This window comes from Podarcis vaucheri (genome assembly GCF_965113315.1).
Source record: "Podarcis vaucheri genome assembly, chromosome: 16".
Classification (NCBI taxonomy): domain Eukaryota; kingdom Metazoa; phylum Chordata; class Lepidosauria; order Squamata; family Lacertidae; genus Podarcis; species Podarcis vaucheri.
The window spans coordinates 11,662,613-11,686,258 of record NC_138754.1 but is presented as its reverse complement, the minus strand read 5'-3'; the positions used below and the strand labels follow the sequence as shown (position 1 = coordinate 11,686,258).

General features: G+C 49.0%; 3 protein-coding genes across 7 annotated transcripts in view; 2 read left to right on the top strand and 1 right to left on the bottom strand.

The window, feature by feature from the left end:
• Window positions 1-4,947: 4,947 nt before the first annotated feature.
• On the top strand, window positions 4,948-9,995 carry LOC309520645 (microtubule-associated protein 1 light chain 3 gamma-like). Its single transcript, XM_082202644.1, has 4 exons — window positions 4,948-5,246; window positions 5,516-5,571; window positions 8,343-8,449; window positions 8,917-9,995. Exons 1-4 carry the CDS (start codon window positions 5,207-5,209, stop codon window positions 9,077-9,079), a joined length of 366 nt encoding a protein of 121 aa, XP_082058770.1. The 5' UTR covers window positions 4,948-5,206; the 3' UTR covers window positions 9,080-9,995.
• Window positions 9,996-10,587: 592 nt separating this feature from the next.
• On the bottom strand, window positions 10,588-15,617 carry ZBTB3 (zinc finger and BTB domain containing 3). Of its 2 annotated transcripts, none has more exons than XM_082202347.1 (2): window positions 15,353-15,617; window positions 10,588-13,442 (listed from the first exon to the last, which is right to left on the bottom strand). In XM_082202347.1, the coding sequence occupies exon 2, from the start codon at window positions 13,387-13,389 to the stop codon at window positions 12,031-12,033; it is 1,359 nt and encodes a 452-aa protein (XP_082058473.1). In that variant the 5' UTR covers window positions 13,390-13,442; window positions 15,353-15,617; the 3' UTR covers window positions 10,588-12,030. The 2 variants fall into 2 exon arrangements, with proteins under 2 accessions (XP_082058473.1, XP_082058472.1); XM_082202346.1 differs by having other exon boundaries at window positions 15,349-15,616.
• Window positions 15,618-15,799: 182 nt separating this feature from the next.
• Window positions 15,800-23,646, top strand: part of LOC309520422 (5'-3' exonuclease PLD3-like) — a 32,140-nt gene continuing 24,293 nt past the window's right edge. For 2 of the 4 annotated variants that reach the window (XM_082202164.1, XM_082202163.1), the window contains exons 1-3: window positions 15,802-15,890; window positions 16,321-16,561; window positions 18,772-19,124. In XM_082202164.1, coding sequence (XP_082058290.1) covers window positions 19,035-19,124 — 90 coding nt within the window. In that variant the 5' untranslated portion in view covers window positions 15,802-15,890; window positions 16,321-16,561; window positions 18,772-19,034. Of the gene's footprint in view, window positions 15,891-16,320; window positions 16,562-17,711; window positions 17,772-18,771; window positions 19,125-23,646 lie in introns of those variants that run through there. The other 2 variants (XM_082202161.1, XM_082202162.1) reach the window with 2 other exon arrangements.

The following is a 23,646-nucleotide window of genomic DNA, read 5'->3' as shown; positions in this document are numbered from 1 at the left end:
GACAAGAAGGCCTTCTTAAACGAGCAATGCAAAGAAATAGAGGAAAGCAACAGAATGGGAAGAACCAGAGATCTGTTCAAGAAAATCGGAAATATGAAAGGAACATTTCGTACAAAGATTACCATAATAAAGGACAAAAGTGGTAAAGATCTAACTGAAGCAGAAGACATCAAGAAGAGGTGGCAAGAATACACAGAGGAATTATACCAGAAAGATATGGATGTCTCGTACACCCCAGGTAGTGTGGTTGCTGACCTTGAGCCAGACATCCTGGAGAGTGAAGTCAAATGGGCCTTAGAAAGCACTGCAAATAACAAGGCCAGTGGAAGTGATGGTATTCCAGCTGAACTGTTTAAAATTTTAAAAGATGATGCTGTTAAGGTGCTACACTCAATATGCCAGCAAGTTTGGAAAACTCAGCAGTGGCCAGAGGACTGGAGAAGATCAGTCTACATCCCAATCCCAAAGAAGGGCAGTGCCAAAGAATGCTCCAACTACCGCACAATTTCACTCATTTCACATGCTAGCAAGGTTATGCTTAAAATTCTACAAGGAAGGCTCAAGCAGTATGTGGACCGAGAACTCCCAGAAGTGCAAGCTGGATTTAGAAGAGGCAGAGGAACCAGAGACCAAATTGCAAACATGCGCTGGATTATGGAGAAAGCTAGAGAGTTCCAGAAAGACATCTACTTCTGCTTCATTGACTATGCAAAAGCCTTTGACTGTGTTGACCACAGCAAACTATGGCAAGTTCTTAAAGAAATGGGAGTGCCTGACCACCTCATCTGTCTCCTGCGAAATCTCTATGTGGGACAAGAAGCTACAGTTAGAACTGGATATGGAACAACTGATTGGTTCCAAATTGGGAAAGGAGTACGGCAAGGCTGTATATTGTCTCCCTGCTTATTTAACTTATATGCAGAATTCATCATGCGAAAGGCTGGGCTGGATGAATCCCAAGCCGGAATTAAGATTGCCGGAAGAAATATCAACAACCTCAGATATGCAGATGACACAACCTTGATGGCAGAAAGTGAAGAGGAATTAAAGAACCTTTTAATGAGGGTGAAAGAGGAGAGCGCAAAATATGGTCTGAAGCTCAACATCAAAAAAACGAAGATCATGGCCACTGGGCCCATCACCTCCTGGCAAATAGATGGGGAAGAAATGGAGGCAGTGAGAGATTTTACTTTCTTGGGCTCCATGATCAGTGCAGATGGTGACAGCAGTCACGAAATTAAAAGACGCCTGCTCCTTGGGAGAAAGGCGATGGCAAACCTAGACAACATCTTAAAAAGCAGAGACATCACCTTGCCAACAAAGGTCCGTATAGTAAAAGCCATGGTTTTCCCAGTAGTGATGTATGGAAGTGAGAGCTGGACCATAAAGAAGGCTGATCGCCGAAGAATTGATGCTTTTGAATTATGGTGCTGGAGAAGACTCTTGAGAGTCCCATGGACTGCAAGAAGATCAAACCTCTCCATTCTGAAGGAAATCAGCCCTGAGTGCTCACTGGAAGGACAGATCGTGAAACTGAGGCTCCAATACTTTGGCCACCTCATGAGAAGAGAGGACTCCCTGGAAAAGACCCTGATGTTGGGAAAGATGGAGGGCACAAGGAGAAGGGGACGACAGAGAATGAGATGGTTGGATGGTGTTCTTGAAGCTACTAGCTTGAGTTTGATCAAACTGCGGGAGGCAGTGGAGGACAGAAGTGCCTGGCGTGCTCTGGTCCATGGGGTCACGAAGAGTCGGACACGACTAAACGACTAAACAACAACAACACCACTAAACTATGGCTCTTCCCCAAATTTCAACAAAGCATCCACAAAGGGCAAAAATAGGGTAAAAAAAAAAGGCAGTGATTCTCTCACCTCCCACCCCCTTCTCTGGATAATACAGATAGTTGGAGCTTTATGCATTAAATGTGAAGCTGGTATCCTCCAATGGCTGTGAATTCTTTGTTAAGCAAGAACATGCACAGGAATAATGGGACTGTGCTGAATAATAGTAACAGCCTGGAGCTATTTACTGAGAGTGAAGTCAGCTGCTAGGATTGTATAAATTCCTTCCCATCTCTTGTCCAAAGGACACATTCATCTGACCCACAAGAGGGGTTCCTAGAACAACAACAACGTGATTCCTGAATTTCTAACTGCAAATTGGAGGGGAACGGCCAATGATGGCTTGTACTGTATTGGAATAAAATAAATTACAAAAATAAAAAAGGCCCAGGGCCAGAGAGAAAAACGGCAATCGTCATCCCCATTCATATTTGGGCCCAGGAAAAAGGGCTTAACTCGAACTGGGTTTAAGGCCTGACCTCATTCCCCATATTGATCTGGCTCAGCAATAGAGGATATTAGCTGTGCCTCTGAGCATAAACTACAAAATGGGTCCCATGTTTAAACAAAAAGCCCAGCTTAGGGTAATACCCCATCTAAATTTATATCAGCAGATCCCCTGTAAGATTTACAGTGGTACCTCAGGTTACATATGCTTCAGGTTACATATGCTTCAGGTTACAGACTCTGCTAACCCAGAAATAATACCTCTGGTTAAGAACTTTACCTCAGGATGAGAACAGAAATCGTGCTCCGGCGGTGTGGCGGCAGCAGGAGGCCCCATTAGCTAAAGTGGTGCTTCAGGTTAAGAACAGTTTCAGGTTAAGAACAGACCCCACAAACGAATTAAGTATTTAACCTGAGGTGCCACTGTAATTTAATATACAGTGGATTTGGCTTTGATTTCATGGTTGTTGTAGCTGTGGTGCAGCTAAAGTAGACTTTATACCTAACTTCTGGAATTAATTAAAGTGAAAACAAATAGTACATAGTATTATATTGGATATGCTAGGAAGCCATATACCTTTGGAACCAACTAAGTTATTTCATAGATGTTATCTCAGAAAGTGATCAAGAAGTGTTAATTAACCCTATGGGGATGCAAAGGTAATGATTGTAAAGAATTGGAAAAACAAGAACCTCCTACTGAGTGTGAATGGATGGAAAAGATCTGGTCCATTGTGATGGTGATCAAATAACCTACTGCAAATCTACAATAAAACAACCTACATTTAAATCAACTGGTTAAGTTTATGGAGCGATTCCCCTCCTCCAGTGTCCTGGAATAATAAATTCAGTGACAACATACAACTTTGTAAGTCTTTAATTTATTGTAATGTCATCAGCCTATTTTAATGTTATCATGGTATGTAGTTAGCTTTTTTTTTTGTTGGCTCTTTCTTGTTGATAAAGGTAAAGGGACCCCTGACCATTAGGTCCAGTCGTGGACGACTCTGGGGTTGCGGCGCTCATCTCGCTTTATTGGCCGAGGGAGCTGGCGTACAGCTTCCAGGTTATGTGGCCAGCATGATTAAGCCGCTTCTGGCGAACCAGAGCAGCGCATGGAAATGCCGTTTACCTTTCTGCTGGAGCAGTACCTATTTATCTACTTGCACTTTGACGTGCTTTCGAACTGCTAGGTTGGCAGGAGCAGGGACCGAGCAACGGGAGCTCACCCCGTCGCGGGGATTCAAACCGCCAACCTTCCGATTGGCAAGCCCTAGGCTCAGTGGTTTAGACCATAGCGCCACCTGTGTCGCCCTCCTTGTTGATATGATGATCTAAAATAGAAATTATGAAAACAGCACTTACGAAAACGGGCACACCAGGGTTGGCATGAACAACACTTTGCAAAGTTCCCTGGGGGAACGGTAGCTCTGTGAGGGGAACATGGAGTCACCTAATAACTCTCAACGCCCTTGAGAAACTACAGTTCCCATAATTATTTTTTTTGGGGGGGGAATGCTATTTAAAGTGGCATGGCGCTACTTTGAGTGTGTAATGCAAATGGGCCTTAGAGGGAGCACAGTGCAGCAGTTAAGAGTACAGCCTGGGAGACCAGGGTTCAAATCTCCACTCTGCCACAAAGTGACTTTGGACCAGACACACTCTCTCATTAACCTACCCAATGTATATACCTCACTTTTTAAAAGATACTTTTTATTTATTTTCCGTTTAATAATATACATTCACATCATTATTATTCACTTTATCTCCCTGGCTCTTTAGAGCCTATCAACTTCCTTCCCTCCCGGCTCATGGCTTTCAAAATTAACCTTTATATCATTGCATTTTGTACCTTTTCCAATTCTAATTACACCCATTACAAAACAACTCAAAATTTAAAAAAATATAGAAAGGTAGAAAACTTATCCTTACAAGTCTTCAGATGACCCTGCTAGTGATGTTAATTGCTTACAATAATCTTTCAGATATCGTATAAATTTACTGCAGTCCTTTTGGAATAATTGATCGTGCTGGTTTTGGATTTTTCCCGTCAGCTTCGCCAGTTCTGCGAAGTCCATCATCTTCATCTGCCACTCTTCTTTCCTTGGTGCTCCTTTTTGTGTCCATTTTTGGGCTGAAAGAATTCTTGCCCCAGTTGTTGCATACATAAACAGTTTTTATCTTCCCTTCGTATCTCTTCACCCACCATACCCAATAAAAAGGCTTCTGTTTTTTTTTAACGATTTTCTTTAAATATTTTCTTTAACTCAGTATATACCTCACCTTGAGCTGCTGGGAGGAAAGGTGAGTTAGAAAGACAAAAAAGAAACAGAAAAACATTTCAGATGGTTGGTGAAGGGGGAGCTTAAGAAAGCAGCTTGACCTAATGCCATCGAGTAATTGAGATTTCCCGAGTTCACAGCTCAACCCTAAACCAATACCTACCCATCTATTACGCAGAAAAGTCCTTCCTCGGTGTTGGGAAATTGCACTCACCTGTCCCAGCTGACATGGGTAGACGACACCTCCGCTACAAACTTTGTCCAACTCCTTCCTTCCTTCCACGCGAGTAGTCAAAACTGCGTCCCGTGGCGGTGCGTTCCGCCGGCCAACTCCACCATTGTGGCCAAATGCGCTTCCTCTAGGGAGACCCGCCCCTGAATCTGTATGTGGGCGAGTCTCAGGGTGGGCTCTCCTCACCCTCCACCTCTCCACGTCCTTCCCCGGACCTTGGAGGTCCTGATCCTGGAAGCAAATTGGGAAAATTTTAGGCGTGACTCTCGCACTATTTAAGCGGCTCCAAAGGAGTCAAGTCAGAGCTATCGCTGGGGACGATTCTTCTTCAATTCCCCTCCCCGCCCCAGCTTTATTCCCCCTCCTTCCCTTTTTAAGAAAAAGGTGTGGTTCCTTCCAAGATGGATTCTTTCCCCCCATTCAAGCACCGAAAAACCTTCGGTAAGACTTATTTTCTTTCTCCCCACTTATTCCCCCCACCCTGCTTCTCGTGTAAACGCTCGATTTCGCGATTCGGAGTTGCTCTTGTTTGGCTGCTAGCGCCCCCTGCTGGCCCAAGGGGCTGAGATTAATTCGGTAAACTGGGCTGGGGGGGCTAGACTTTAGGCTGTCCTGTTTTGGGGAGAGCTAATTTTGGGAGGGGAGCCCGAGGGAGAGGTGTTTTTCCCCTATTGCCTTAATTGACCCAGTTCTGTAATTTTCCACTTTAGCCTCCAGGAAAAGTGAAGTGGCCACGATCCGGATGAAGTTTCCTGGCAAACTGCCGGTATGTAGGCTTCTCCTTATCTTGTTGGGTATGAGGGCATGTTTATTTGGGCTTGCTTTGTTGTACTGGGCCATTTTGCATGTTAAAAGTAAGCTGGGCTATGGCTCAGCAAGGGTTTGTGTATAATGCTAAACAAACCATGGTTCAGAGAAATTAAGTAAGGCAGTTATGGGCAGTGCTTCCCCCCCCCCTAAAAATGTTTAGGGGTACTCTCATTCTGACTCAGGAAAACCACCATTTTATTGTTCAAATCAGGAAAAATAAATAGAGTAGATGGACAAAAGTATGAAGATTCACAAAATGTTTAGAGGTATGCGTACTCCTGCGTACCCCCAGAAAAAAGCACTGTATTTAGAGTAAAAGCGGGGGTTGTTTTGCTCCTGGTTCTGTGCTTGATACCCAACCCATCGTGTTGTTATATTTATGCTTAGTTAATTTAAAAATAAGATTCCTTACGTGTTCCTAGGCTTGTAGTTTGTTTGGCTCCCAACAACCAGTAATTCTAATCATGAATTGTTGTTCATTGTTCATTGAATTGTTGGTTCACTATTTTGTTCGGGGAAGACAAACCATGAACCTTGGGTTCACACATAGTGCTAAGCCAAACCATGGTTTACCTAGTAGCGCAGGAGGACCAAAGCAGCTGTAATTGGTGGTTTGGCTGCCTGCACGCTTGCTTGCCATTGCTAAATCAATTAAGTCAAGTAATATATCAATGTAACGGAGAGAAATTCTCATTTTGTTTATTTTCTCCATATATAACCCTCCCTCAGTCTTCCTGTTCATGCAACAAATATTTTTCTTCTTTATAGGATTGTAACTGAGCTTAAGTGAAACATTCCTGACTCTCAGCTGATGCAGTTTCCCAAAATATAGATGGTTATTGGGAAATCTTAAAACAATTATTTAGCCCCATATTGCAACCAAAAAACCCCCACCCAGAACCCTCACCAATAAAATCACATCCATGCTCCTAAAATAAGATGTTGCACCCCTGCAGATTATTAATTGAATTTATTATTAATTGAATTTTGTTCAAAGATTAAAATCAAGATATAAAACCACAAAATACATAATACTAAAAACAACCACCCAATGGCGCCCCCCCAAAACACACACACACATTTTAAAAGGGCATAAGATGTAAATCGGATCAACTAAAAGCCTGGTTAAAAAGGAACGTTTTTGCCTGGCGCCGAAGGGTGTATAATGAAGGTGCCAGGCGAACTTCCCTGGGGAGAGCCTTCCATAGACAGGGGGCCACTGCAGAGAAGGCCCCGTTCTCGTGTTGCCACCTTCTGGATCTTTCGAGGAGGAGGCACACAAAGAAGGGGCTCCGAAGATGATCTCAGGGTCCATATGGAAAGAGGTGGTCATTGAGGCATTGCGGTCTTGAGCCGTTTAAGGCTTTATAGGTCAAAACCAGCACTTTGAATTGGGCCCGAAAAATAATTGGTAGCCAGTACCGTCTGACCAGGATCGGTGTAATATGCTCAAACTATCTTGCTGCGGTGAGCAATCTGGCCGCTGAATTCTGCACCAGCTGAAGTTTCCAAATTGTCTTCAGAGGCAGCCCTACGTATAATGCGTTGCAGTAATCTAACCTTGAGGTTAGGGACGCGGGTGGTGCTGTGGGTTAAACCACAGAGCCTAGGACTTGCCAATCAGAAGGTCGGCGGTTCAAATCCCCGCGCTGGGGTGAGCTCCCGTTGCTCGGTCCCTGCTCCTGCCAACCTAGCAGTCTGAAAGCACGTCAAAGTGCAAGTAGATAAATAGGTACCACTCCGGCGGGAAGGTAAATGGCGTTTCCGTGCACTGCTCTGGTTCGCCAGAAGCAGCTTAGTCATGCTGGCCACATGACCCGGAAGCTGTACACCGGCTCCCTCAGCCAATAAAGCGACATGAGCACTACAACCCCAGAGTCTGTCACTACTGGACCTAATGGTCAGGGGTCCCTTTACCTTTACCTAACCTTGAGGTTACCAGATCATAGACCACAGTCGTTAGCCAGGGGTCAGCAAACGTTTTCAGCAGGGGGCTGGTCCACTGTCCCTCAGACCTTGTGGGGGGGGGGCAGACTATATTTTGAAGGGGGAAAAGGAACAAATTCCTATGCCCCACAAATAACCCCGAGATGCATTTTAAATAAAAGGACACATTCTACTCAGGTAAAAACACGCTGATTCCCAGACTGTCTGCGGGCCGGATTGAGAAGGTGATTGGGCTGGATCCAGCCCCCAGGCCTTAGTTTGCCTACCCATGAGTTAGGCTATCCCTGTACACATAGGGGCATAGCTCGGCCACCAGCCGAAGCTGATGGAAGGCACTCTGGGCCACTGAGGCCACCTGAGCCTCGAGTGACAGCAAAAGATCCAGGAGTACCCCAGGCTATGATCCTGCTCCTTCAGAGGGCGTGTCACCCCATTGATTTCCCACCCATCTGGTCTAGGGAGCCACCCACAAGCAGTGCCTCCGCCTTATCTGGACTGAGTCTCAGTTTATTGGCTCTCATCCAGTCCATTCCCGAGGCAAGACACTGGTCCAGCAGTGAACAGATGAGTCAGGCAAATCAGCAGCAGGCTGATAAACCAGTGGCTATTGGCCATAATGGCGACAAGTAGAGCCTTCCTGTACAGAGACAGTCTATCTGAGTACTTGGACAAATTGGAAACGGCTGTCTTCACTTGTAACCATTTTGCTCAAGCTTCCCGGGGAATCTGGCCATCTGCTATTGAAGATCAATCTCAGACGTGGCTCTTCTTCCTTTGCAGATAATCCTGGAGCGCTACCCCAAGGAGAAAATGTTGCCAGCCTTGGACAAGACCAAGTTTCTGGTTCCCGAAGACCTCACCATGGGCCAGTTCATCACAATCATCCGGTGAATGAGCCTCCGAGGAGTCTGCGCAGTCTGTAAAAATGGGAGGCTTACTAAGCATCTGGCTGGGTCGCTCATCCTTCTACAACCATATGTTGGGCTGGATTTAAGCAGCGACTATGTTAATTGGATTTTTAATGCTCTGGCTTGGTGTGTGTGAGTGGGGGAGAAATATTATTGTATTGGCACACAGGGAAATAGGCTTGGAGGGGCAGTAGCAGCTGGGGCTGGTGGGGTGGAAGGCATGGAGGTGGAGCCACAGCCAATGACAGCCAGGGCTGGAGCCAATCGTAGGCGGATCCAGCTCCCGATTGGTTGGAAGTCAGAAGTCGGGCAGGTGTGGGCAAACTCAGGGCAGCGCGCCATGCACCCTAATGGACCAGACTCCAGTTTTCGGGGAGGTGAGGATGCAGAATTTGTTTAGGCTGCCCGGAAGCCATGTTTTGACTCGTGCCCGTTTCCTCCCTCAGCAACCGAATGTGCATCGCGTCCACTCAGGCATTCTACTTCCTGGTTGACGGCAACCGCAGCCTCGTCAGCATGTCTTCCACCATGTCTGAAGTGTATATGACGTACAAAGATGAAGATGGCTTCCTCTATATGACCTATGCCTCTCAGGAGATGTTCGGCTGATGGCAAATGGGTCGCCTTTGGATCCTGAGTTCCTTGTTTATTTTGTCTGGGAGATGTGATCACCTGCATTTTGGACACCCAACTACCTCTTCTTTCTCCCCACCCCACCAGATGATGGTTTTCTTGGAACGTAGGTTTTGATCTACCGAGGTGAAGCTCACCCCCACCTCCTTGCAGTTGCTCCGGTATCTCAACCTCCTTGAGAAAGAGGTACCTCACAAACCGCACCTTTCTTAGTATCGCCAAGGCATGGCCTTCCTAAGCACGCACTACGTCAAAGTCCTTCCCGGCCTTCGCTTCTGCTCCCAGGTTGATACAGTAGGAGACTGCTTTGATGGTCAGGGATGAACGTGAACCAGTGACCTTCCCAGTGTTGGGCTCCCAACTCTCATCAGCCTGGCCCAACAGTCAGGGGTGGCAGGAGATGTGCTTCAGCAACACCAGGAAGGTCGTTGGTTCCCTATCCTTCAATTCAGGGGTGGTAGCTGGTTATATTATTGCTCCCCCTCTCATACTCCCCATTACCAAGTCCATAAATGAAGATTGCATCCGATAACGCTTTCTTTTGACATCCAGGGGATGATGGCTCCAGGGGTAGCCTGTGTGGTGAGGGTTTTGCCCGCTGGAATGAGATCATCTCTTGGATCTTCTGTGGCAGATGGGTCAGTGCAGCCTTCTTTTTCATGGCCCAACCACAAGGTTTCATGTGCAGAGGTGAAGGGGAACTGTTTTTTTCTATTTAATTGCAAGTATTAAGACTTCTGAAAAAGGGAACATTGGAACAACTGGGTTTATAATATAAAATTACGGTTTACTGTAACGGGGGGAAATGTCACTTTGTTCAACACTTCAATTACTTTGTACCTTGCATGTTAAATCTACCACTCTTGAGTAGAAAATACAGTTTGAAAACATGTTTTGCGTGCCAAAATCTGCTTTTGTGGGGGGGATGGCACTCTTCTCTTCCCCGTGCACCTTGGTTTCCTACATGACATAATTGGCATCAAGGTATTCTGCGTCAAGCCTGATTCAGACTCTTGGATATCTCAAGAAGATGGATGAAAGCAAAGGAGTCTTTGCTTAAAATCAGCTCTGCAGAACCCCAGCTGCGTCCTGACCCTTGCCCCCTTCCCTTCCCTGCCATCCAACTGGAAATTGCTGGTTAGTCTTGGTGGACTCCTTGCATGATTTTTCTGCCTATTGTAGCACTGGTAATGTGTCAATCTAGATACAGTGTGATTTTTAATTGTACGGTTATTGCGTCTTTTATTTCTTACATTGTATTAGTTTGCATCCTGTAGACGTCAAACTGCACTTCAGTAAAATGCAATGTAAGAAGTTAAAGAAGTAATAAAAATACTACTTAAAATGAATGTTGGTATTTAATGTAGCTATGCCACGGACCACAATTTGGGAATCCCTAGCCTTAGAGGAGAGAAAACCCCCCACCCACAAACCCACCCACCCACCCATACCCCAAAATCACAGAAGAGAGAGTACTGGAGCACTTGATGCCTGGTTTTTTTTACTGTTAAATGGGTATCCTTGGCAGTGAGACTGCTTTGTAGCTGCTTATAAGAACAAACAGGTTGGATAAACACATTTCACAGTGGGAGGGTTTGCAAGTTCTGGGAGGAAGGTTGAGGCTGGCAGTGGCTGCTCTGAAGTGAGCAGGCTTGAAAACGGGAAAGAGCGTCGGAAGTGGCTCGGAAGTGGGAAAAGTTAAAATCTCACCTGCGCTGTGCATGACCCTGGCAAGCCCCATCTCTCGGCCTTTGATCTTTGTCTGTAAAATGGGAGCATGTCAAAACAGGGATGCAGCTTGGTGGGGGTCTGTGCACTGCCTGCTTTAGATTGGGCTAGTGCCTATTGGGACTATAATAATATAATAATAATTTATTCCTTCTACTCCACCCACCTGATGGGGTTGCCCCAGCCACTCTGGGCAGCTTCCAGCATAATAAACACACACAAAAAAGGTCAAACATGGAAAACTTCCGGATACCGGGCTGCCTTGTAGGATGGAAGCCAGGGAGACCAACAGTAGGTGGCGCCAGAGCCAATGACAGGCAGAACAACCCCTGGTTGATGGTAAGCAGAAGGCAGAGCCATGGGGGCACGCTAAAGTCAGGCATGAGGGTGGCGGGGCTGTGCCCCACTTTCTCTCGCATCGGCCTCCACTGTTTTAGACTGTCATGACATCCAACATGTCACAAAGAGTGGGGCAGGGGGGCTGTTTTGAAAAGGAATACTCTGCCCACTTCTCCCAATGAGTCCCACCTGCACTGCATGGTGGGATAGAGTCAGAACCGTGCCTTTCAACATAGTCTTCCTCACAGGCGCTTCTCCCCCTATGCAATCTTTTTCTGTGCATCCAGGAGGGCTAGTGCTGTTCCCATCCCCCCTGCTGTCCTCTCAAGTGAAATTCTGACTTGCAACAACTGTCAGGAACAAAAGGCTTTCAGACCTTTCCTCCCACAAAACAGAATGTCCTCTAGGCAGCAATACCTAGAGCTCAAGCTTCAATGCCGCTCCAACTTCATATTAAACCTGCAGCCACAAGTTTGTACATAAATAAATACTGGAGTGGGAGGACGAACCCCTTCCCCAGTTCTTTTTACGTTTGCTTCTTCCAAACGATGCCCAGGGGTGACCCGGGTGCAAACCTGCACTTCCCAAATAATTCACCTCATGGAAAAACAAACAAGAAATTCTCAAGGGCAAGGTGGGGAAATGATTAGGAAGCCAGGAGGGAAGGTTGAACCTGATAGGATTGAGCCCCCATCATTGGCTCAGACAGTTAGGGCTCTCTCTCTCTGCCTCCTGGCTTCTGCACAATGTTTTACAAAAGGGATGGGATTTTTTTTTGTCCTTGCATGTTGGGAACCGTCCGTCTGCTCAGTCGTGAACCACCTGCCCCATGGCCCAAACTGGGCGGGGGTATAGGCCCCCTACGAAGGGTTCTCAACATCCTGTTTGCAACGCTTGGCTGCCAGGTCCTCGTTGTGGGCCTTGCGGATGTGCCGGTAAAGGTCTCCGGACTGCGTGTAACTCCGCATGCAGTAGCGGCACTCGTAGGGGCGTTCCCGCGTGTGGACGGTGGCGTGGCGCCGCAGGGTGTAGGAGCACGAGAAGGTCTTCCCGCACGTCTTGCAGGTGGGGACGTCTTCCGTGAAGATGCCAAAGTTGGAGTGGGACTCGTAGTCCTGCAAGTACATCTGTTCGTGCAAGGGCGGAGTCACCATGTTGGAGAAGCTTTGTCCGGCAGGCACAGGGATCATGTGGTACGGGACGTGCTCTTGAGGCAGGAAGCCGCTCTCGGAAGAGACCTCTTCCATCCCACCGGGCTCTTCAAAGCTGTCGGGGTGGCGCCCACAGCCTCCGGCAGGCCCTGCCTCTACAGCGGACCTCTGGAATATTGTCTCCAGCCTCAAATCTGCGCTCTGCCCCTCCAGTTGATCCATCATGTCCGGCTCCTCATCGGAGATCACGATGGCTTCCACCTTGACCTTGACGGAGGACCTGCTTGGCTCCTTCTGGCAAAACACACCGAGACCACCTGTCTGTTGTTCCACATACCTCTCCGGAGGGCCGGCATTCCTCGGTGGCGAGCAGCTGTGTGATATGGTTTCGGTGGAGCTGCTAGGGCTGGAGAGGGAGATGTCAATGACGGGGGGTGGAAGAGGCCTCCCAGGAGGAGGAGGAGGAGCTTCCATCCCTGGCTGCGTGGTGTCCGCCATGTCCAAAGTGGAGGCCAATGGCTCCTCGGAAACCATTTTCTCTCCACCTCTCCACTCCTGTTTCTTGCTCTTCCCTGCTTCGCTTGGCTGATGGGGCGGCAGCGGCTGGGCTCCGGACGTTTGAAGTTGGCACTTGGAGGTGCTGGGCAGAAGCTCTGAGCTGCCCAGGGGATCCTCCTCCTTCTTGGTGCTGTCGGCTTCCGCCAAGGCGCGGGCCTGCAGCTTCTTCTTGCACACCTTGACGATGTCGTTCATGTGCAAGTAGCTGGCGGCCGCCAGGATGTCTTCCACCGGCATGTTGTTGAAGGAGAGGCTGCCTTTGTACATAAATTCCAGCAGCAGCCCAAAGGCGGGCGCTGTGACGATCTCATTGTTAATGGAGACCAAGTCTCTCTTGTCCAGCCGCTCCTTATAGAACATGTGGAAAAAGGCACTGCAGGAGGCCAGCACTGCCCGGTGGGCCAGGAACTGGGTGCTGCCCACGAGGACCGTGCAGTCACAAAGGAAGCCCTCGTGTTGCTGCTCCCAGAGGCTCTGCAGCAAGTTCTTGCTGTGGTTTGGGAACTCCATGCTGGGACAGCTCTTTCACGACGAGGGGTTGACCAACAGCATAGTCCAGGCTCCTTGAGACAGCAGAGCGGGGGGTGGGGGGAATGAGCGAGAGAGAGGGGAAAAAACTTGGTAACTTGTAAGAAATGGCTTTTAGGACGTTGACCCCTTCCCCCTTTATTTATGCAGAAAACATTTTGCTAGAAATACATTCAAGGGGTTAGTACTAGCCCTAAATGACTTGGGAGCAAAGTACCCAAAAGGGCACCTAACCCAAGATCAGCTATCTCAGATTCTACAATGAGGTGTGTCTGCCTCCTTCATTATTGACTTTCAAGAGGAATGTGGCATTTAAGGGCTGACCGTAAGATCAGTCTTTAAATCTGTTGTTGACTGTAATTTTAGAATGTTTCTGCCTGCTCTCAGAATGCTTAAAAATATTAATGATATGTGCCCTAGGCAATGCAGGATATTAATCTGAGTAAATAGTAATGAATAATAAACATTAAAAGCTGCCTTATGCTGGCTGGAACACTGATCTCAATCTAGCTCTGCGTTGCCCGTTTTGCCTGGGAAAGACTCCTCAAGGTCTCAGGTGGATGTTTTTCTTAGCCATTCTACCTAACAGCCTCCTAAAGTGGAGAGGCTGCAGACTAAACATGGGAACTGCCAGATGTAAAAGTTTAAAAAAAAAGAGAGAGGGCACTGCCAACTCTGCCGCCTGAAACTCCATCTCCCAAGCGTCCAGCTTTTCTCATCCGGAGGCTGCAAAGCAATGACATGTTGACTTAAGGTCTCCTACAACCCCCACCCCAACTCCTGTTCTACAGCCCCCTGCCCCCGTTACTGTGCTCCACTGTTTGCAAATATTTCACCAGCTGCCAACCAGTTCCCTGCCCAGATTACTAATGCCAATCCAGAATTTCCCAATTTCCCCTGTTCTGAACCCACAACCCCACCATCAAATACCTCAGTTTGCACCTTCTAATTCCCTAAACCAGAGGTAAAGGTAAAGGTAAAGAGACCCCTGACCGTTAGGTCCAGTCGTGGCCGACTCTGGGGTTGTGGTGCTCATCTCGCTTTACTGGCCGAGGGAGTCGGCGTACAGCTTTTGGGTCATGGGGCCAGCATGACTAAGCCGCTTCTAGCGAACCAGAGCAGCGCACAGAAACGCCGTTTACCTTCCCGCCAGAGTGGTACCTATTTATCTACTTGCACTTTGACATGCTTTTGAACTGCTAGGTTGGCAGAAGCTGGGGGGATTCGAACCGCCAACCTTCTGATTGGCAAGCCCTAGGCTCTGTGGTTTAACCCACAGCCGCATGGCCCTCCAAATATCACTGAACTACAACTCCCAGCACCCCCGACCACGCTGACTGGGGGGGGGGCGATGGAAGTTGGGAGGGCCACAAATTCCCTATGTCAACTGCGTGCCCATTGATGTATTCCTATGATGGCAGCGCACACTCTCCATAACTGAGAACAAAGTCTGTGTTCCCCACTCCTGCACCCTCCTTACCCTGTATCCCAAGTCCTGGGACTTCTCCCTGTTATTTGATCTCAACCCCCCAATAATTATATAATGATCTCCTTTCCCATAAGGTGGGGGGATCATTGGTGGCTCCCCCTCAACTGACCTCAGCATTTCCACCCCCCCATAAAGCCTGGAAATATGATGGAGACCCCCTTATAATGAATACCCCCCTTTATTTCCTTCTGCCCCGCTTTGGCCTCTGTGACCCCCATAATAAGAGCAGGGGAACCCCACAAATGCTCCTCGGTTTGCCCCTCCCCCACAGCGTGACCCCCTCCCCAAGTTGCCCCCCCTCCCCAGGTCCCACCCTCAGGGGGAGATAACGTGCTTCCTCCCCGCCACAATGCGCTACAGACATCTATCTATAAGGGAAAGCGCCCTTCTTCCTCCCCCCCCAACAGGGGGTGCGTTGGGTGGTGGAAGAGCGCCTTCTTTCCCCCACTTACCCACCACAAAGCGGAGGCCTCGAGGGACCCGCCCCCTTCTGCCTGATTGGCTGCGCTCGCTAGGGAGGCGGGGCTCCCTCTCGTCACTCTTTTGCCTCCTCGCCTCCTGAGTGGCTCCCGCTCCGCCCGCCTCCCCAGCAGCGCTCATTGGGGCTCCTCCTCGCCCGTCGCCTTTCTCGGCCAACTGCCTTTGAGTGCGTCGCGCCGAAAGGAGCTGAGGGGGAAAGGCAAGGGCGGGCCTCTCTCCGCCTGCTCTTTCTTCCGATTGGCTCAGCCCAGCTCCGTCAGCCGCGACAACCGCGGTCCGCTTTCGGCCCGGTGATTGGAGGAGGCGAGGAGCCGCCGCGCTTTCTGGAGCCTGAGTGGTCACCCCACCCTTGGCCCTTATCGCCGATTGGTGGGATCGTCCTAGAACTGAACCGGAGGAGGGAGAGCTTCGGTTTCCATAGTTACTAGGGAGTTGCGAGGCGATGGAAGGGGACCGCGTCGCTGTTGCTGCTTATGCAAATATTGTTTTGCATACATTTTGCTAATATATGCAGGTTACATAATTATTCATTGCTCACAAATACTAAATAAAAAACAAACTTTTATTATTTTCACAATAATCATAATAATTATAACAAGAGTAACTATATTTTATATTATTATATTTATTATTAATAATTGATATGAGTAATTATTGAGTAGTCTGGTAAAGTGCTTTTCCATATATCAGGTGCTTTGCAACAAAAAAATAACCATTTATTGTCTCCCCCCCTTTTCCCCCCAAATGGATGCTTATAGTTGTAATGGTCGATTGTGAACCATCCCAAACGGCAGCAAAGAAAAGTATATTGTCAGGATTCGTCTGTCTGGGAATGGACTGTGCCTCTGGGGGTGAAGCCAAACCACTGGCGAATTGCAGTACCTGCTATGGCTGCAGAGAACTTGTAACTGCTGCCTCCTATGTTGTTTTTGCTGTGTTTGCAGAGTACTGAAGTGAGCTCTCTGGGGCGCAAGGCTGAGCAGGGTGTATGGAGGTCAGACAAGAAGACAAGACCCTTCTCTCATCCTCACTGATGTGGTCCAAAGGAAAGCATATGACACCAGTTGGCTGCAGGAGTTGCCGGAAGGAGGCATACAAGACACCATCCAACCACCTTAAGGACTCGGCTCTGGATTAGGGTTTACTCCTTAGCCTTTTGTTCTCCCGAAGATGCCCTTCAAGGCAGTGAGTACAGTACATGGATTTTTCCTTAGCAGGGTGTCCATACTTTTTTTAAAGAGGGCCAGATTTGATGACGTGAACATGCGTAAGGGGCGACCAAAGTTGTTGAGCTTTTCTTAGGATTTTACCTCATGAAATAAACTACGACAGGGGCCAGATTAAACTGACTGGCGGGCCGTATTAGGCCCCCAAAACGGACTTTGGACATACCTGCCTTAGGGTTTACTCCTGAAGACATTCTCATGAAAGAGTATAGTGGGTGGGCTACCTTCCCAGGTAGATGAGCCCCATCTGCCCCTCATTTCCCTCTACAACACTTACAATAACCGCCTTCTTGAGCGTTGGACCCACTATTGGTCTTATCCGCTCAATCTGCCAGAGCCTGTCTTTGCATTCAGGGGAAATCCCTAACTCACCAAGAGTTTGAAACCCATTGGCTACCCTCACCTGGCACCTTCCATTCTCACAATCAATAAGACATTGCACACTTATTTGTCACTTTTACCTGTCTTAAGTTTTACTTGGATGCTACAAAATTATTATTATAGTACAGTGGTACCTCTGGATGCGAACGGGATCCGTTCTGGAGCCCCGTTCGCATCCTGAAGCAAACGCAACCTGTGTCTGCGCGTGTAGTGACTTGCCACTTCCGCGCATGCGTGTGACATCATTTTGAGCGTCTGCACATGCGCGAGCGGCAAAACCCGGAAGTAACACGCTCCGTTATTTCCGGGTCGCCGCAGAGCGCAACCCGAAAAGGCTTAACCTGAAGTGACTTCAACCCGAGGTATGACTGTATTGGGCTTTATCCAACATTACTCCTGCTTAGAGTAGGCCCATTTAAATTAATAGGCAAGTCTTAGGTCCTTTAATTTCAGCAGGTCTATGAATATAATTTAGTTGGGTATGGCTTTTTAATTATTATTGACCAGGTGGAATGTATAATGTAGTTCACTTCCTTATTCATGGGAAGGATATTTCCAGTAGTACAGTCATACCTTGGAAGTTGAATGGAATCTGTTCTGGAAGTCCGTTTGACTTCCAAAACATTTGAAAACCAATTTGCGGCTTCTGAAGCTCCTGCAGCCAATCAGAAGCCGCGGAAGCCACGTCGGACATTCAGGTTCCAAAAGAACATTTGCAAACCATCACTTCTGAGTTTGTGGCATTCAGGAGCCAAAACATCCGAGTTACAGGGCATTCAGGTTCCAAGGTACAACTGTATAGATCAATTGCATTTAAAATATTTAGAATATATCATATTTATGATTATATGTAACATTATTTAATATATTAGGCATATTTACCGTATTTTTTTGCACCATAACACTCACTTTTTTCCTCCTAGAAAGTAAGGGGAAATGTCTGTGCGTGTTATGGAGGGAATGCCTACGGGTGGCATGCCTACGGATTTTCCTCCTCTAAAAACTACGTGCGTGTTATGGTCGGGTGCGTGTTATAGAGCGAAAAATATGGTATATCCTGCTTTTCTACTTTAAACCATTCAATAGCCCTACTGTAGATAGCTAGCAACAAATGATGAAAGAAGGGAAATGCAAAAAATTAACAGTGTTCAAAAACCTCTGAAATCAGGTGTCGGTAGACTCATAGATGTGAAAATAGACGGATATGTTCTGCCTCCACTGTTAGAGGGATGGAGGAGTGGGTGGCCTGGGTAAGGGCTGGCTTAGGGCAGACAGAGGCTGTTGGGGCAGCGTCTCATTTTCCCTAATGGATGATCCTTCACTGTGTGTGCAGTGGTACCTCGGGTTACATACGCTTCAGGTTTCAGACTCTGCTAACCCAGAAATAGTGCTTCAGGTTAAGAACTTTGCTTCAGGATGAGAACAGAAATTGTGCTCCGACGGCGCAGCAGCAGCAGGAGGCCCCATTAGCTAAAGTGGTTGTTCAGGTTAAGAACAGTTTCGGGTTAAGTACGGACCTCCGGAACAAATTAAGTACTTAACCCGAGGTACCACTGTATTAATTCACTTCAAAGCATGGTAATCCATGATAAGCTAGCTCTGCCCCGAACATCTTTGCCAAAGTCCTACACCTGGTGGCACCAGCAGGCTTAGAAGGCCAATCAAACATCCTTCGCCTAGGCTGGAAAAACAGATACAACAATGTCTTCTGCTTTGTTTTTGTGTCTTTGGCTGCTCGCCTTCCTGCTGTTGCACCGGCTGATGTTCCTCTTTCTCTCCTTTCCACAGCGGCCACTAGGAGTCAGCTGTCAGAAGGCGAAGCCTGTATATGTAAACAACCCGCCAGCCAATTGCCGCCTCCTGTCATTTCAAATCCGTCCAGTGGGTTTCTTTTTGAATTGTTAACGTCTCTGTGAGTCAGAGCCTTCCTGACAGATCGCTTGGGCTTTCGAACAGGGTGCCCGGCAGTGGAAATCTTCGGAGGGGGCTGCTGGTGGTGGGAGGTCTTTCCTACCCGCTGAAGATCCCTTCCTTCTCCGACCTGACACGACATGAGGAGGAAAGAACCCACATCGGGCAGGTCCAGGGACACCCCGGTGAGGAGGTCGAGTCGCTTGCAACCGGACAGAGTTGGAGAACAGGTGAGGCGTGGAAAAGTTTGCAGGATGCATGCTCAGATCCCAGCATATCCATTGAAAGGGAGTTAGGTTCCAGGGCTGGGGAAGACCCTTGCGCTGCCAGAGTTAGGCAGCTAGATGGACCAATCAGTCCGAGCACCAAGCTGCTTCCTGTGCCAGCTGGACAGCTCCTCAGTGGGAACAACCTGCCTTTCCAACAGTGAAGAAATCTAAAATAGTGGTTCCCTAATTTCCACCACTTCTTGCACCACTTGAAAATTGCTGAGGGTCTCGGCGCACCACTGAATTATTTTTTTTCTGCCTGCTGTAGCAGTTGTGCGGTGCTGTGCTAGACCAGGCAGTGGCGTAGCGTGGGGGTGCAGGGGGGGCCGGCCGCACCGGGCGCAACATCTGGGGGGGGGCGCTCGCACTTGTAGCTCTCTGCCCCTACCTGGCTCACTCACTCTCTCCACACGTTAGGGGGCGCAAATTACTTTCCTTGCCCTGGGTGCTGACAACCCACGCTACGCCACTGAGACCAAGCATAGGCAAACTCAGCCCTCCAGATGTTTGGGACTACAACTCCCATCATCCCTAGCTAACAGGACCAGTGGTCAGGGATGATGGGAATTGTAGTCTCAAAAACATCTGGAGGGCCGAATTTGCCTATGCCTGTGCTAAACGCTGCATAATTTCTAACTGTATTCTTGTTGCTGCTTTTATTTCTTACATATTGTATTTAATTGTACAGTCATACCTTGGCTCACCTAGCAGTTCGAAAGCATGTCAAAGTGCAAGTAGATAAATACCGTATTTTTCGCCCTATAAGACGCACTTTTCCCCCTCCAAAAATGAAGGGGAAATGTGGGTGCGTCTTATGGGGCGAATGCAGGCTTTCACTGAAGCCTGGAGAGCGAGAGGGGTTGGTGCGCACCGACCCCTCTCACTCTCCAGGCTTCAGGAGAGCCCCAGCGCCAGCCCCACAAGGTCGGGGGACAGAGGGAGGCGGAACGCCGCCATCCCGCTGTCTCCCGAAGTGGTTTGGAGGCTGACGGCGGGGAGAAGAGCACTTTTCCCCGCTGCCTGCCCCACCACTCCGAGGACAGAAGGGAGACGCGCTGCGTCTCCCTGCTGTCCCCGGACCTGATCGCAAGGCGGGCGGGAGGGAGAAGAGCGCTTCTCCCCGCTGCCTGCCCCACCACTCCGGGGACAGCAGGGAGACGCGCTGCGTCTTCCTGCTGTCCCCGGACCTGATCTCCAGGCAGGCGGGGGGGAGAAGAGCGCTCCTCCCCGCTGCCTGCCCCACCACTCCGGGGACAGCAGGGAGACGCGCTGCGTCTTCCTGCTGTCCCCGGACCTGATCTCCAGGCAGGCGGGGGGGAGAAGAGCGCTCCTCCCCGCTGCCTGCCCCAGCACTCCGGGGACAGCGGGGAGATGCGCTGCATCTTCCTGCTGTCCCCGGACCTGATCGCAAGGCGGGCGGGGGGGAGAAGAGCGCTCCTCCCCGCTGCCTGCCCCACCACTCCGGGGACAGCGGGGAGATGCGCTGCATCTTCCTGCTGTCCCCGGACCTGATCGCAAGGCGGGCGGGGGGGAGAAGAGCGCTTCTCCCCGCTGCCTGCCCCACCACTCCGGGGACAGCAGGGAGACGCGCTGCGTCTTCCTGCTGTCCCCGGACCTGATCTCCAGGCAGGCGGGGGGGGGGAGAAGAGCGCTCCTCCCCGCTGCCTGCCCCACCACTCCGGGGACAGCGGGGAGATGCGCTGCGTCTTCCTGCTGTCCCCGGACCTGATCTCCAGGCAGGCGGGGGGGAGAAGAGCGCTCCTCCCCGCTGCCTGCCCCACCACTCCGGGGACAGCGGGGAGATGCGCTGCATCTTCCTGCTGTCCCCGGACCTGATCGCAAGGCGGGCGGGGGGGAGAAGAGCGCTCCTCCCCGCTGCCTGCCCCACCACTCCGGGGACAGCGGGGAGATGCGCTGCATCTTCCTGCTGTCCCCGGACCTGATCGCAAGGCGGGCGGGGGGGAGAAGAGCGCTTCTCCCCGCTGCCTGCCCCACCACTCCGGGGACAGCAGGGAGACGCGCTGCGTCTCCCTGCTGTCCCCGGACCTGATTGCAAAGCGGGCGGGGAGGAGAAGAGCGCTTCTCCCCGCTGCCTGCCCCACAAGTGCCTGGGGGGGAAATAATTTTTTTCCCCTTTATTTCCCCCCAAAAAACTTGATGCGTCCTATGGGCCGGTGCGTCCTATGGGGCGAAAAATACGGTAGGTACCGCTCCAGCGGGAAGGTAAACGGCGTTTCCGTGCGCTGCTCTGGTTCGCCAGAAGCGGCTTAGTCATGCTGGCCACATGACCTGGAAGCTGTCTGTGGACAAACGCCGGCTCCCTCGGCCTATAGAGCGAGATGAGCGCGCAACCCCAGAGTCGGACATGAGTGCTCCGGTTTTTGAAAGATTTTTTGGAAGCTGAATGTCCAGCGCGGCTTCTGCTGCTTCTGATTGCCTGCAGGAGCTTTGGTTTCTGAACGTTTTGGAAGTTGAACCGACTTGCGAAATGGATTCCGTTTGACTTCCAAGGTACGACTGTATTACTGTTTCAACAGCACAGAATGCAAATTGTAATGCAGTAAAACGCAATGTAACGAAAGACGCTGTACCTCCCTTCTCAGAGGTAGTATGCCTCTGAATAGCCCTCTTCAAATATCTAAAGGGCTGCCACATGGAAGGTGGAGCAAGCTTGTTTTCTCCTGCTCTGGAGGGTAGGACTCGAACCCATGGCTTCAGCTTACAAGAAAGGAGATTCCGATTAAACATCAGGAAGAATGTTCTGACCGTACGAGCTGTTCGACCGTGGAACTGACTTCCATGAGAGATTGTGGACTCTCCTTCCTTGGAGGTTTTTAAGGAGAGGTTGGATGGCCATCTGTCCTGGATGCTTTAGCTGAGATTCCTGCATTGCAGGGGGCTGGACTAGATGACCCTTGGGTTCTCTTCCAGCTCTATGACTGTGAATACCAGTTGCTGGCAATCACAAGTGGGAAGAGTTGCTCTTTCACTCATGCCGTGCTTGTGGGTTTCCAACAAGGATCGGGCTGGCCGCCGTGGGAACAGGGTTCTGGACCAGATGAGCCATTGCGTTGACCCAGCATGCTCTTCGTATGTCCTTACATTAAGCAATAAAAATACAATCAAAAATCAATATGAATGCTTAATGTGATGGATGTGCTGTTTCTGATCTTCAACCACTAATCCACAGACCTACCACAAAGCACCTAAACGAAGCTCACAGATGACTCACAGACACAATTTGGGAATCCCCGGGCTAGAACAATACAGTGGTACCTCGGGTTAAGTACCTAATTCGTTCCGGAGGTCCGTTCTTAACCTGAAACTGTTCTTAATCTGAAGCACCACTTTAGCTAATGGGGCCTCCTGCTGCTGCCACGCCGCCGGAGCACAATTTCTGTTCTCATCCTGAAGCAAAGTTCTTAACCCAAGGTACTATTTCTGGGTTAGCGGAGTCTGTAACCTGAAGCGTATGTAACCCGAGGTACCACTGTACTTCTCCTGATTTCTAGTTACCAGCAAAGCAACTATTATTGCAGATTGCTAATGAAGCAAAATTCAGATATCTGGGTGCAATTGACAATGTTTCTCCCGACTCCGTCCCTAAACTGGCAATAATGTTGATGGATTTTGTCAGCCCACAGCAATAGGGAATCCCATTGCTGTTGTTAGTAGCATTACTTGGTTGCATTATACCAAAAGTCTCAAGGTGACTTTGCAAGACGATTAAATCAAAACTAAAAGATAACCACCACAGTAAAAGCTGAAATCATGCATAAATATGTATCATTTGGTGTGGTGTGAATTGATTGAACAGGTGAGCAACTATCCCCAGCAGCAAAAAATTGCTGTTAGTGGTGATGGACTTTAAATGATATTTTCAGTATATGTCTGTGTATGATTCTAAGCCAAGGTGAAACAGCAAAAGTGTCAATGTAAGATGTCTAGTATGTCTCACTTCACAGCCTTTATAGTCAATTCATACATTTTAATTAAAGTAAATCTTAATTTTAAAAAATATGTGTATATCTGTATCTGTATCTGTATCTCTATATCTAATTACCAGGCAGGTTCCTAAGTGGTTTCAGAGTATTTGCTCTCTTGGGTCAGAATACTTGCAGGGCAGGAACAACATTTCCCCTTAGATCATCTTAAAAAGCTGATAATTCGGGAAAGGGGCCTGAAACATTCCTGAGGGGTCAGCCTCCCTCCCTCTGGTGCTGAAGGAAATTGCCTCTGTGCCACACTAATGTGTCAAATGCTTGAACCAGGAATGGGAAATATCTGGCCCTCCACAGGTGGTTGGACTATAGCTCCCATCAGCCAGCATATGACCATTGGCTGGGAATGATGGAACCCGGAGCCTGGCAACATCTGGAAGGCCACAGGTTCCCTAAACTAGCCTTTAAACTTCGTATTTGATGGAGAAGTGAATCTTGAATCGATAGCTGGATTTTGAACACTGCTTTTGGAAGGGGAGCCA